The sequence below is a fragment of the Mandrillus leucophaeus genome, unplaced genomic scaffold, assembly GCF_000951045.1.
Source record: "Mandrillus leucophaeus isolate KB7577 unplaced genomic scaffold, Mleu.le_1.0 Scaffold1541, whole genome shotgun sequence".
Lineage (NCBI taxonomy): Eukaryota > Metazoa > Chordata > Mammalia > Primates > Cercopithecidae > Mandrillus > Mandrillus leucophaeus.
In genome coordinates this window covers 156,847-172,447 of record NW_012101523.1, presented here as the reverse complement: position 1 = coordinate 172,447, position 15,601 = coordinate 156,847, and the positions used below count along the sequence as shown (strand labels likewise).

Below are 15,601 nucleotides of genomic sequence, written 5' to 3'. Positions count from 1 at the left end.
CTACTTTTATGGTAGAATCAGAAAGGAGACTGGTTAAAGATGAGGAATCCATATAGTGTAATAATATGTAGTCATTTAAAAGGACATGGGTTTAGGTATGAATTGATAAAGAACAGTCTTCTCTTGAAGATTGTTACATGAAATAAAGACATTATACATATATGCTACAGTCTATAACATACACTATCTATATACACCTATATACTATTTTTTGATTTTAGAAAAAAGAGATCATAGTATATGAACTGTCCCATATGTAGCATGTTTGTATGTGTCCTGGTTTATGTATAATTTCTCTCTTCTAGAAGCAATTGAAAGTGTCAGGAACTAGAATGTTTAAAGAGGGAGGTTTTTACTTTATATCTTTAAAAGGTTTAAAGTTTCTAAGCATGTGCATATTCTACCTTATGGTCATTTTTTCTCTCTTTTCTCCTTGGTAATAAAAACTTACAAATTGGGATTTTGTTTTAATGGGAAGTAGATATTTTCATTCAAATTGGACTTCTATATCTTGGTGATTGAGAATCTCCAGAAGAGATGAGGTAAGAAGGTTCACCTCGGCCAAGCAGGGTGGCTCACACCTGTAATCTCAGCACTTTGGGATGCTGAGGCAGGTGAATCACCTGAGGTCAGGAGTTCGAGACTAGCCTCGCCAACATGGTGAAACTCGGTCTCCACTTAAAAAAAAAAAGCAAAACAAAAATGAATCATGGTGGTGCACGCCTGTAATCCCAGCTACTTGGGAGGCTGAGGCAGGAGAATCGCCTGAACCCAGGAGGTGGAGGTTGTAGCGAGCCAAGATTGTGCCACTGTACTGCAGCCTGGGCAACAGAGTGAGACTCCATCTCAAAAAAACAAACAAACAAAAATGTTCACCTCAACTCCCAGCAGGACAAATAATGGTTACACTCAACGTCCTCCTAGGTTTTCTGTATATTTCAAGCTGGTTTTCAATGATTTTTTTAAAAGTCCCTTTAAAAAGTAAATGTTAGTTCCATCCAAAGTAACAAGAAGTGACTTAAAGGTTAAAAAAAAAAAAAAAAAAAAAAAACCAACCCATGACAACTAAAAAATACTTACACATGATCCAGCATGATTTCCTTCTATGTATTGTTTTTTATTTAAAGACATTATACCACATAATTCTGAATCTTGTCTCACCAATTTTGTTTTTTAAAGGAAGAAAGGAGTACATTCAAAGAGCCATGTCTGGGCAAAAAACAACCAGAGGAACAGGTTGTGTTTCCTATGTCTTTGCACATGGAAGAACTGAAAAAGAATAACATTTCACTGATGTGAGAGCTTCAAGATGAGATGATAAAATAACAGAGTAAAATGGAAAATGGCAAAGCTGAGGAAACCAATTGTGAAACATAATAACACTATTGTCACAAGTCTAACAAGTAATTCAGAACTAGGAAAAAACAGAAGAAACATGGCTGAAGATCAAATTAATGACACAGAGGCCAGACTTGGAAGTGAATGAAGCATTGAAAGAAAGAGAAGCTGCAAAGAAAACTTTTGTAGGGATGGAAATGTTCTGGATCTTGAGTGGGACTGGGGTTTGAGGGATATATACATCTGTCAAAACGTATGAGCCGGGTGTGGTGGCTCACGCCTATAATCCCAGCACTCTGGGAGGCCGAGGCAGGTGGATAACCTGAGGTCAGGAGTTCGAGACCAGGCTGGCCAACATGGTGAGACCCTATCTCTACTAAAAATACAAAAAAATTAGCCAGGCATGGTGGTGCATGCCTGTAATCCCAGCTACTCGGGAGGCTGAGGCAGGAGAATCACTTGAACCCAGAAGGCAGAGGTTGCAGTGAGCTGAGATCACACCACTGTACTCCAGCCTGGGCAACAGAGTGAGACTCCACCTCAAAAGAAAGAAAGAAAAAAAAACCACTCATTGATGGTCGACTTTAAATAGACACAGTTTATTGTATGTAAACTACATCTCTATAAAATTGATTTTCTGAAGCACAATTTTAAGGGACTAAGTTAAAGAGAACCTAGGTAATCCAATATTGAAGAAAACCAGATTCTTCATGTAGAGATTCCAACACATGAAACAGAAAAGATGCTCAGAAATAAAATATGAAAAAAGTGACTGAAATACATCCTGAAAAGGTACACTCTCTTCCAGGAAAAAGTAATTAAAATGATGAACATAAAAACCTAGAATTGTAGGCAGAATAATGGCTCCTTACCCCTGCAAGTACTCCCATGCCCTAATCCCTAGAATGTGTGAATACATTACCATACACAGCAAAAGGGAATTTATAGGTGTGACCTCAAGATGGGATGATAATCCCAGATTACTTTGGTGAGCTTAATCGAATCACAGACATCCTTAAAAACAAGGACATCACTCTGGCTGGAGTCAGAAATATAAGTAGATTAATAAGCGAGAGGGATTTGAAGTGTAAGAGGAACTCACCCACTGTTGCTGGCTCAAAGATGGATGAGACCATAAGCTAAGGAATGCAGGTGGCCTCTAGAAATTGAGAACAATCTCCCAGCCCACAGCCAGCAAGGAAATGAAGCTCTCAGCTCTACAAATGCATGGAACTGAATTCTGCCAATTATTCAAATGAGCCTAGAAGTGGACTCCTGCCAAAGAAGACTTCATGCTGACAGACACCTTGATCCTGGCCTACTGGGAACTGGAACAGAGATACCAGCTGAATTTACTGGGCTTCTGACCCACTGAACTGTGGGATAATACATTTGTGTTGTTTTACACCACTAAGTTTGTGGTCTTGGCAGCTATGGAAAATGAGTATACCTGGCTAACAAAGCTTTGAGCATAAAGAAAGAATTGTCGAGGTGTCTAGACACAAAAAGTAAGTCTCCTATAGGAACAAAAAGACAGGGTTACCTCAGATGCACACAACATTCAAAATCAGGAAAAAATACAGTAACAGTTTTGAGAGAGAGAGAGAGAGAATAGGAGTCGTATGAATAGGAGTTCAGTAAAACTGTTATTCAAATACAAAGGTAGTAATTTTCTGTAAAATAAGAACAATAATAGTACCTACCTAATGGGATTGGGTGAGGATTAAATGTAACGATATCTGAGTTGAAAGCTCAATAAGTACAATAAAATAAAAATAGTAACATCAGACATTCATTGCATTATTATTCCTGTGAGACACTGTCTTCAGTGCTTCAAACAAATTGTATATCATTTTCTTTTAACAACAACCCTATCAGGAAATATTATTATGCCCACTTTACAGATGAGAAAACTGAGGTACAGAGAAGTAATCAAAGGGTATACAACAGCTGCTAGCATTATTCTACATAGCCTCGCCTGTATCAGAGGATACAGAAGCACTTAAAGATCATGCAGGATGACCGTATATGAATCCAAAGACAATTTGACAATGCTCTTTTAGATAATTTATTTTTCTATTTCCAGAATGAGGAAACAAAACACAAATATCCAACTGCTAAAATCATTCTTCAGCATAAGAGAAGAAGGCAGCATGTATTAGTGAAAGAAAAACATATCTTGGGACACTTAAACACTGTCAGTAGGAAGGTAAATTAGGACAACCTCCATGGAGATTTCTCAAAGACTTAAAAATAAAACTGCCAGCTGGGCGCGGTGGCTCACACCTGTAATCCCAGCACTTTGGGAGGCCAAGGCAGGCGGATCAGGAGATCAAGACTGATTGGCTAACACGGTGAAACCCCGTCTCTACTAAAAATACAAAAAAATTACCCGGTCGTGGTGGCGGGCGCCTATAGTCCCGGCTACTCGGGAGGCTGAGGCAGGTGAATGGCGTGAACCCGGGAGGCAGAGCTTGCAGTGAGCTGAGATCGCACCACTGCACTCCAGTCTGGGCAACAGAGCAAGACTCTGTCTCAAAAAATAAAATAAAACAAAATAAAACTAAAAAGTAAAAATAAATAAAACTGCCCTTTGATCCAGAATTCCACTACTGGGTATTTACTCAAAGGAAAATAAATCATTATATCAAAAACATATCTGCATTTGTATGTTTGTCAAAGCACTATTCACAATAGTAAAGATACAAAATCAACCTAAGTTCTCACCTACAGATAAATGGATAAGGATAAAGAAAATATAGCCTATATACACAATGGAATACTATTCAGCCATTAAAAAGAATGAAATCTGGCAGGGCATGGTGGCTCACACCTGTAATCCCAGCACTTTGGGAGGTCAAGGTCGGCAGATCACTTGAGGTCAGGAGTTGGGAGACCAGCCTGGCCAACATGGTGAAATCCCGTCTCTACTAAAAATCCAAAAAAAAATTAGCCAGGTGTGGTGGTGCACGCCTGCAGTTCTAGCTACTAGGGAGGCTGAGGCAGGAGAACTGCTTGAACCTGGGAGGTGGAGTTGCAGTGAACTGAGATCACACCACTGCACTCCAGCCTGGGTGACACAGCGAGACTCCATCTCAAAATGAAAAACAAACAACAACAACAACAACAAATGCCAATTTACTCATTTTAAATCTAGAGAAATCAGCAGAAATGGCACCATTCTTGATATTTATGATAAAAATTATATAGGTTTGAGTTTGTTAAAAAATGAAATTATAGTAGATAAATCTCCTATTATAGAAAACAAATCAAGTTCATACAGATCATGTAGGAAAACATCAGAAACAAGGAAATATTTAAAATGGAGACCGGAACTATCAGCAATAAAACTCCATTTAAATGGATTAAACTTTCCTTTTAAAAACAGACTCTCTCTCTCTCTTTTTATTTTTTTTTCCAGAGACAGGGTCTTGCTGTGTCACCCAGGCTGGAATGCAGTGGTGTGATCACGGCTCAATGCAGCCTTGAACTCTGGGGCTCAATCAAGTGAGCCCCTCACCTCAGCCTCCCTAGTAGCTGGAACTACAGAGGCCTGCCACTGCACCCAGCTGGTAATTTTAAAACCTATAGATAAAACAAATAACACAAAATGACTTCAGACATGTAAAAAGTAAAAGAATAAACAAAATGAGATAAGAAAAATACAAATGAAAATACAGTGGAAGAGCAAAAAAGCAGGTGTAAATATTAGGAAAGAATAAACATAATAGACAAAATCATCATATTTGAAAATGACACAGCTATGAAAAGTACTAAAATTAACAGAAAAATTTTGGAAAAAACCAAAACAGTTCAATAAAGTAGTCCATAACTCTGAGTGTGTGTGTGTGTGTGTGCGCGCTCACACGCGCGTGTGTGTGTATGTTGCACTATACAAATATACAGATACATATACTAAAATTACCAGTTTTCCCAGAATTCAGCCACACTTACTGTTAGCTGCCAGGCACTATGCTAAGCACATTACATGTATTATTTAATATAATTCTCGCCATGACCTGATGAATAAAGATCATTATTTTCCTGATTTTACAGATGAGGAAAACTGAAGTATAAAATACTCAGGGGATTCTAAGCCTAAAGACCTGAATAAATGGAGAGACCACACACCCCTGAATGGGAAGACTCAAAATTACAAAGATGTTTATTCTCCCCTAATTAATTCAGGAAAAAATGCAGTTCTGAGCCAAACTGCTGAAGCAGTTTTTTTGTGCGGGAAGTTGCAAACAGACAATACAACTCTAAAGTTTTATGTAAGGTTAGGTGAGAACAATCAATAACATTTTTAAAAGGAATACAATTACAGAGTACTTGCACAGTTTAATAGAAAAAAGTATTTAAAGACACAGTAATTCAAATAATATGGTACTGGCACTGGAGTATTATGTGTACAATGATGTCATTTTAAAACCAAAGTGGGTAGTTTACTCAATAGATAGTGCTAGGGCAATTGGTTAATTATTTGGAAAAAATTGTTAGATTGAGATTACCTATTACATGTGAAAGTAAATTTCCCATGGATCAAAGTTAAGTGCAAAACATGAACCACAAAAAATACTACAAAATAACATTTAAAAAAAAGATAATCTCCTGATTTTGATGAATGTATGGGGAAAAAGGCAAGCTGGAGGAACTGCTGCTGGCAAGAGAAGCCAGCACTGATTTCTCTCTAAAAGGAAATTTGACAATAGAAATTAAATGCCTATCCCTGGCCCAGAAATTCCATGCCAGAAATTACGTCCAATGAGACAATTAGAGATGTGAAATTTGAAATTCGCTGCAGTTTTATTTATCACTGTGAATAACTGGAAACAAACTGCAGATCACCAGAGGGATCTTTCAAAAATGTAATTGACATTATGTCCCTTCTCTAGTTAAAATCCTTAAATGGCTCCCACGGCCTGCTGATAAAGTCTAAGCTCCTTAGTGAACCATGGAAGACCCTCAAGACTTGCTGTCTCCTCCAGCTGCATCCTTGCTGCCATTACTGCTCCCCCGCCCATCCCCTGGCCCCTCAACCCCATCAGACCACCTCAGTAACCTGCGTGGTCTACATGGGCCAGTGAGCCTGCACACAAGCCTCTATTCCAAATACCTGACATGCTACTCTTCTGACGCTGTAGGACACTCTAGGATCTCAGTTCATGTACCATCTATTTCCGGAAACCACACCTGATCCCAAATAACACCATAATGTAATTATAATGCATTGCAACCTTACAATACCATCATGCAGTCACTCACTTCTCTGTCTACTCCATTAGATAAACCCAAGGATGGGTTACACTTGAATTCAGGACATCTGACACGAAACTGCAGCTCTTTCTAGTCTTATGTGCCATAGAATCAATGTCCACCACTTAATATCTCCAAAACAATTCCTTTACGTTTCTATGCCTCTGTTTCCTAAGCCCAAAATGAAGACAAGAAAAGCACCTCCTCATAGACTTGTTGTGAGCATTAAACAACTTAATCCACGTAGAACACTCAGAACAAGGTCTGGCACAAAGCACTTCACAATATTAGTTGTTGTTATCACTGTTGTTGTTAGAAAAACAGATTCCTGAAATGTCACCTAATTTGACTTTAGGAAATACAATCTCCACAAATGGAGAACTTAAGACAGCAGTGAAGGAAACATACAAGGTGTGCTAAGTCCATCCTATTTCCTTAGTTTTTGTATATGAAAAACAAGAGCGAGGGCAACAAGTTTGCTGAAACAAACGAAGAGGCTCCAGGGAGGAACTTTTAAAACAACCATGAACCAATGAACCATATCACCTGTCAACACATTCCACAGTTGAAAGTTAAGAAGGTCAGTACTGCAGTTCCCTTGGCTTAGATTTATATGCTATAATTTTTATTTTCCTAATTTAAAAAAAAAGCAAAAAAGCCCTTTGAACATCCGCTCCCTATGTAAATTCAGAGCTTGAGCCATGGTAAACCACAGAGGCAGAAATATTTATCTCCTCCAGGCCGGCTTGGCAGGCTCTACTGGAGGGATGTAAAATACAGCTGTGTTCACCCTCCCCTTCATTGTCAACAAGGAAGCATCCCCAAACCCAAACCACAAAAGACAGTGGTAATAAAAGGATGCACTGGAAGCTGAGATATGCTGCGGTTTTGTTTGGAAATCGAGGGAATGAATAGAGTCAGAAGTGGTGGCAGGAAACTATAAACTTCACACTAGATGGCTAGGACCAGGCCAGAAACTGCCAGGCAGTGTGAATTATGCAGGAAAATTGCAGAGAGACCACAGAGGGAGAGATTGCGGAAGGTGGGAAGATGCAGCTGCTCAGGCCAGGGAACAGGTGCTGTCTGCTCAGTCTCCAACACCGGGGAGGAAAGGGTGGTGTCCTTCAGGAGTAAAGAGCTTTTTAGCTTTGCTCTGTGAATATGAGGAGGAAGAAACCGCTAGCAAAGTCAGGTGGGGCTGACAGAAAAGGCAGGCTTGGAATGAATATAGGCCCTGAACCTCACTGTAGCTTCTATGATAGCCCCCTTTTCTGTTTTTTTCTTTTTTTTTTTTTTTTTTTTTTGAGGCGGAGTCTCGCTATGTCACCCAGGCTGGAGAGTAGTGGCAGGGTCTCAGCTCACTGCAACCTCTGCCTCCAGAGTTCAGGCAATTTTCCTGCCTTAGCCTCCTGAGTAGCTGGGACTACAGGTATGTGCCACCACACCCGGCTAATTTTTGTATTTTTAGTAGAGACGGAGTTTTACCATGTTGTCCAGGCTGGTCTCAAACTCCTGAGTTTGGGTGATAAACCCACCTCGGCTTCCCAAAGTGCTGGGATTACAGGCGTGAGCAACTGCGCCCGGTAGATATCCCCCTTTTCTAATTCAATAAAGTAAACAATATTTTCTGAACTTAAAAGGGACCTTAGAGACTATCTGATCCAGTGGTTCCAACTTAGATATGCCCACTCCCCTGCCAAAGTTACCTGGGGTGTTTGTTTAAAATGCTGGCGAATGAACGGGCGTGCCTACTCGGGAGGCTGAGGCAGGAGACTGGCGCGAACCCGGGAGGCGGAGCTTGCAGTGAGCCGAGATCGCGCCACTGCACTCCAGCCTGGGCGACAGAGCCAGACCCCGTCTCGGGGGGGGAAAAAAAAAAAGTGCTGTTGAATGAAAGAGAGACAGAAAGTAGAATAGAGGTTACCAGAGTCTAGTGGGAGAGAGGAGGGAGTTATTGCTGAAGGTGAGCAGAGCTTATGTTGGGGATGATGAGAAAATTCGAGAGATGGGAGGTGGTGATGGGTGCACAACAATGTGAATGTGATTAACACTACTGAACTGTACACTTCAAAATGGTTAAAATGGTAAGTTTTATGTTGTATATCTCTTACATGATTAAAAAAAAATCTGGCAGCCGAAATAAAAAGAAAATGTTGGTGATAGAGCCCCACTCCTACAGTATCTGATGGTATTTTGGTTAATTTTTTTAAAAACTTCTTTTAGAGATACATAATTATGAATGAAATGATGTGCTATCTGTATTTGCTTCAAAAATGATCAGAGGGTAGTGGCAGTGGTGATGGTTTCAATGAAACGAGTGGTGCTGGGTTGATAATTGTTGATACTGGGTTATGAACATGACATAGGGGTTCATTACACTGTTTTCTCCTCTTTTAAATAGGTTTGCAATTTTCTATGATTAAAAAGAAAGTTACAGAAAAAGACTTAACAGGTGGGAGCCATTCCCAACTAAGAGGAGAGTGTGATTAAAGAGAAGGAGGCAAGAGACAGCTTGCTGTGGGCAAGAAACAGCCCATAAGTCAGTGTGGCTGGAGCATCCCACTCAAGGCAAAAAAAGGAGGGGGCCAGACATAAGGCTGGGGAGCAGGAAGAGTAATACCCTGCCATGTCCTGTTGGGCATATGAACTCACATAAATCTTTGAGTGATGGGGAGACATTTGGATATTCTGAACATTGCAAAGACAGAATTAGACTTGGCCAGGCGCGGTGGCTCACGCCTGTAATCCCAGCACTTTCTGGGGCCGAGGCGGGTGGATCATGAGCTCAGGAGATCGAGACCATCCTGGCTAACATGGGGAAACCCCATCTCTACTAAAAATATAAAACATTAGCCTGGCGTGGTGCCACCTGTCTGTAATCCCAGCTACTCAGGAGGCTGAGGCAGGAGAATCGCTTGAACTCAGAAGGCAGAGGTTGCAGTGAGCCGAGATCGTGCCACTGCACTCCAACCTGAGTGACAGAGTGAGACTCAGTCTCAAAAAAAAAGGAATTAGACTTGCACCCTACCTAGATAGACTACTCTGGTGGCTGTGTTGTGTAGGGGTGGATTTGAGGGAAGCAATTCAGAAGCAAATTAGAAAGCTGTTGTAGGTGTCCTGGGAATTGACTTCAGGACCTATACAAGGATGGTAGTTTGGATGGAGAGGAGGAACTGGAACCAAGGAAGATTTTAGTAAATATAGTCGGCACAACTCAGTGGCTAATTAAACATCAGGGAAGAATGAGAAGGAGCCAAGAAAGACTCCAGGCTTCTAGTTTGGGGAACTGGATGGGCTGCAATCCTATTAACCAAAAGAGGACGTACAGAAGGATTATCGACTGTCATCTAACTGTGTTTTGAAAACAAAAGATCTTGGTAGGACCCATCATTCTAGACAGAGGACTCTGTGACCTTCCTTCTGTGACAACTACATACTCTCTCTCAAGTGTCTCAAACCCTTTTCTTTCTGTAGACTCCTTCCCTTACAGGATTGTAGGTGATCAGAGATGGGAGAAGGTTCCAGCAGCATTTAGCCTAATGCCTTCCTTGTATAGTTGGAAGGTCTACAGATATTAACTGACTTGTGCAAAACCCTTTTTAATTTGTTTAAGATTGCCCTAACTTCAAAATGAAAAATAACAAACACATACACATAGGCTTTTCCATCAGCTTGACTACTAATCTTTGTTCCTTCTATAGTACTCAAATACCCATTGCTCCATTTCCTTCTTTTTTGGAAATTTATTTCTGAAATATCCACAATGTTTTATTCTCCACCCTTTGAATGCTACTATTCTAGAATTCACTGAAAAAGCCTTTCTTGTTAATCAAAGCAGCCTTTTCTCTTTCCTCATGGATTTTCCTTGTCTTTCTGTGAGATTTGAATCCTGTTTGCTGCTTGCCTCCTTAAAATCCCTCCTCCTTTGGTCTCTGGAATAATAAGCTTTCCTGGGTCTTACTCCTCCCTCTCTTCACTACTCTACTCCCTCACCAACTTCCTCTTTTGATTCCCCCTCTTCCTCTAAATCTCCAAGCTTCTGTCAGGAGCCCAACACTCTTCTCTTTTTACTCAAATACTGTGAAGCCATTCGCCCTCACACGGTCCACAGTTTCTTCTGTGGTCATAGCTAGCACTGACAGTGGTCCACGTGAAGAAGTCTGTGCTTGTCATGAGTGTGATGTGCCAGCTATGTTGGCCCACACCACTTTGCCACATGTGCCTTCTCAGAGAGAAGTAACCCACACTGCCCTGGGGCCCAGCACTGGGCTGGACCACAGTAAAAAGGGAGATTGACAAATGAGAGTGGGTTCTGAAAAGCATAGGAGGTTGGGAAAGGATCTAAAAACAACAGTGCATGAAGCCTGCTGAAAAGGCTAAGAATGATGAACTTGGGAAAGACAAAGCTCTCAGGATCCACGGCAGCTTTCTTCGTATTTGTGAAAACTTGTCACATGGGATGGGGCATAGATGTATTTTTTTTTTCTGCTTCAGAGAACACAAATTAGGAGGTCTATTCTGTCTCAACAGAAGAAAAAGATCTTGCAAATAACTTGGGTTGCCCAACACAAGAATGAGGTTTCTCTTAATGCAGTGAACTCTGCATATTGCTGAAGGTGTTGAAGAAGAAATGCCTCCTCCGAGAGGGAAAGTGGCCAGATTACTGCTGAGACCCCTTTTCCTCTGATGCTCTGGGAATCGCTCTCTTCATAGACAGCCTGTCAGCACCAAAGACTTAACATGTTTGACATGGAATCAGCCATTCTGTTCAATTACTTGAGTCTATCATTGGTGCTGTTGTTCTTATAGATTCCTGGACTAGAAATCTCAGAGCACCTCTGATTTCTTGCTCTCTTTTTCTCCCTATATAACCGCCTCCAGAATGTTTCTTTGATTTCCTCTTGATTCTTAATTTCCACTGGCACTGTTACAATCCAGATTCATCAAATCACATGCAGATGGTAGTCATTGGATTTTTGAGTTGGAATGAACCCTGGAGAGATCAAGCCCAACCTGCCCCTTTTATAAGTAAGGAGAATAAGAGACAGAAAAATTAGACTTGTCTAAGGTCATGTAGTTAGCAGGGGTGGTTCTAAGCTCCAATACTCTTAGTACCTTGTTCTTTCCATTTCCCTATGATCACTCAAGCAACTAATGCATTCCAACTTAATTAATTTTATAGAGATTGACCATGACTTACCCATGGAATGACTGGTTTATTTGTACAATACTATGATGGTTCATGGTCAAATCACATGCGTTAAAACCTAGAAATTATCCCCAATCTCTTAAGTGTAACAGACCACTGGATCTGCTTTGAGTTAAGTAACACTGTTCTTTTCTGTGCTGCTCAGAGAAACTGCCAAAGGAGGACTGCTGAATTGTGAAATAAAGAAAAACTCTAGCCAGCTCAAGCTCTCTAGAGTCTGTAAATCCAGGTCATTCGGATATTAAACGTATCATTGTACTCCAATGAGTACAAAAATTACATATATCATGTTAACTGGCTATGCCCTGATTATTCCCATAAAGGGTCCTGGACTCACGTTGGTTCTTCTGTTGCTATTCTGGTCTCTTCTAGTTCTTGTGCTTGTTTCAGCCAAGGCAATTTTGCTTCCACTGGACTTTTTTCTAAGAAAAAGAGAACATAAACAATAAGCTTAATTACTATTAATCATTAAGGAGTTGGATATATGATCATATTGGCTGAAGATTTCATTTATAAAGAGGTCATGTTTTTCAAATGCAAGTTGAGTTCCTTAGTAAAATACATTAGGTGGCTGCTGGAATGAATTAAACATTTCTGTTGTATTTTTTAAAAATTAATACATTATTAAAAAGCAACCAAAGTGATCACGATACAGTTGAATATGCTGTCAAAGTTAACATAAAAATGCCTTTTATAAATCAATACCAATTTCTGTTGTTCATACATTGAAGCTCTTACTTCAACCATATCAGCTTGCTATCTTTGGTTACATTTTATTTTTGTCCATGGAATGCAAACATTAATAGAGAAAGACAAATAACATGAAAGTTAAGAAAGTTGGGAGGGATGAAAGAGTCTGTGTTATAGTTTACTCAAACTTTTACTGTTGTTGTAGTTGTTGAGGGAGATGATTACCAATTACATCTGGCATGGAAAAACAAACTGTTGCCCCTTTCTGTCCTTTGAAGCCTCCTTGATGTGAAGAAAGGAATAATTTATCTATGAAGTGAGAAATAAAAATAACTTTGCGGTTCTTCAAGGAAACTGTGGACACAATGAAAGTGGCTATGAAAGTATCGTAAGTGCAGAAAGAAGGAGAAAAGACCTCACTGATGGAGTTATGTAGTCAATGTCTGTACCTGTCATGGCAACTAGTGATTTTTCTGGAAGATAGACATACTGAAAAATATTTATTGGATGGCTAATTATGAGGCTCTCTGTATGAATAATGAACCCAAAAATAACAAAAGAGAGTTTTACCATCCTCTCTCAAATACTAAGGAGGAGTCCTTACTAATAGTTGGGAATAATCTTTTCTCCAATTTCAAGATGGAAGATACTTTTCATGAGGATGATTAACATTAAAGAATATGGAAATAATTATGTACAGAGAAGATCATATATCAGAGAAATGATGCCAAATCCTCCTATCCATCGATGCTACCCATTTCTGCTCTTTCATGTAGAACAAATGTGAACTACTGGAGAGATTATAAATGCATCCATAGATCTCCACTGGGAACTGGAAGTTTTCATTCATTCCATGCATTAGCACACATGATAAAGATGACATCATTCCTCCCTCAAAAATCTTACACTCCAGTGGAGAGGTAGCTACAAAGAAGAACGAGAATCTTAAGAAAAGAATAATTTCCTCCTCCTCTATTTCTTCCTCTTTTTCTTGCTCTTCTTTCTCTTCCTCCTTCTACTTTTCCTTCCCCTCCTTTTTTAATCTCCCCCTCTGCCATTCTCCTTCTTTTTCTTCAAGGGAGAGACTGCATTTAATTTTCTTACGTCCACCAAGAAATGTTAGTATAAAACTAGATAGATAGGAGCTACTCCATCTGTACGGAATCAACAGGAGCTCAGTTTTCCCTCAAGATGAATAATTCACATATATCTAACTTCTTTATCTAGATTGCAATAGAAGGTCTATTGCAATCTGTCAGTAAAACAATTTTTATAAGAAAGTAGTAAGTTGAAAGGGAAATGCTACAATATTGGAATGGGAGCTGGAAAATACTATTTGATTTGAATTTACAATGCACCACAGACTTACCTTTTGGTTTATAACATGGGATGGGAATGACACATTCTTCTTTAATGTGTAATTTCAGTTGTGGATTGCAGCCCCCAACGTGCTCTCCACGGTGGTTAATACACAGAACAACCCGGTACCGTAACCCTCGGCCACAAGTCACTGTGCACTTCAAAGAAGAAAAGAGAAGCCAATGCATTATTTTTAAGAGAACCACAAAGGCAATATTTTATCATATGTAAAGGAAAGCCATTAAACTACATAAATATTAAACACAAAAGATTTTTCGACAAATATTATGTAAGGAAGGGTACCGAGGCTAATTTTCTGTGATGCTTGTATTTCATGGCCCCTCTTTTGTACAACCTTGTTCTACTTCTCAATTGAAAAAGTATTTAAGGTGTGATCATAGTTCAAGAAAATTGAAAATGCCCTGAAATCTTACTGCTCAAATATCAAAGAAACTTGTTACAAGTTTTCTCAAGTTTGATTAAAAGTTTACATGATCCTACCCAAAATAATTTTTGAAGATGAATGAAACCTTTCTGAACTGTCAATAAAAATATAATAAAATTCTGATGAATTATGCCAGAAGATTATTTTTCTATTCTGACTATAGAAGTCAGTCTTGCAAAACTGCTGTCATAAAATGAGGCCATCAAAGATAATTCAGCCAAACACTATAGAAAAAAATACTACAGATGTATCCTGATACATCTATAACTATAACTGCCTGCAGTTAAAGTTAATAAAAATATGCTATGTTTTCCTGAATTTTTTTGCAGCATTTTTTTTTCTTGGATTATTTGTTTATGATTTGAAAGTTACTCTTGCCTATGAGTGGAATGTTTTCATGTCATATAAAAATCGAGACTAGCTTTTCATTTATCTGTGTTATAGTTTGGCCCCGTGTCCCCACCCAAATCTCATCTTGAATTGTAATCCCCATAATCCCCACTTGTCGTGGGAGGGACCTGAGAAGGGGTGATTGGATCATGGGGGCAGTTTTCCCCATGCTGGTCTCAGGATAGTGAGTTCTCATAAGATCTGCTGGTTTTATAAAGGGCTCTTCCCCCTTCATGCTCTCTCTCCCTCTCCTGCTGCCTTGTGAAGGAGGTACTTACTTCTCCTTCACCTTCCACCATCATTGTAAGTTTCCTGAGGCCTCCACAGACATGTGGAACTGTGAGTCAATTAAACCTCTTTCATTTATAAATTAACCAGTCTCTGGTAGTATCTTTATAGCAGTGTGAGAATGGACTAATATAATCTGCATATTGGGGAGTATATATATGTACGCATTTAAAAAATTGATAGACTATATTTTTGAGGACTGTATTGGGTTTACAGAAATATTGAGCAGACAGTACTGAAAGCCCCAATATTCCCCTTCACCCCTTTTCCCCCCTATGATTTTCCCTATTATTAATGTCTTGCTTTAGTGTGATACCATTGTTACAACTGAGGAACCCATATTAATACATCATTATTAACATAACTAATACATCACTTAATATATCATTATTAAATATTATCGTTATTAAATCCAGAGTTCACAATTAGTTGTTGTCAGCTTTTTTAAATTTATAATTTCTTATAATTTCCTTTCTTATTCTAAATAAACATTCTCTTCAATACTCAATATTTGTGTTTTATATTCTTGTTTTTGAGGAGTCCCCTCAAATCTGTACAAGCTTCAGACCCCACCAATTCTGGATCCACCCCAGGGAGGGGCTGAGAGTTCTTGACTGCCTTTGGTT

General features: G+C 39.4%; 1 protein-coding gene across 1 annotated transcript in view; it reads right to left on the bottom strand.

The window, feature by feature from the left end:
• Positions 1-15,601, bottom strand: part of ADAMTSL3 (ADAMTS-like 3) — a 289,568-nt gene that overhangs the window by 128,414 nt on the left and 145,553 nt on the right. The window contains exons 12-13 of the mRNA XM_011975396.1: positions 13,863-14,010; positions 12,141-12,225 (exon numbers count right to left, since the gene is read on the bottom strand). Coding sequence (XP_011830786.1) covers positions 12,141-12,225; positions 13,863-14,010 — 233 coding nt within the window. The remainder of the gene's footprint in view (positions 1-12,140; positions 12,226-13,862; positions 14,011-15,601) is intronic.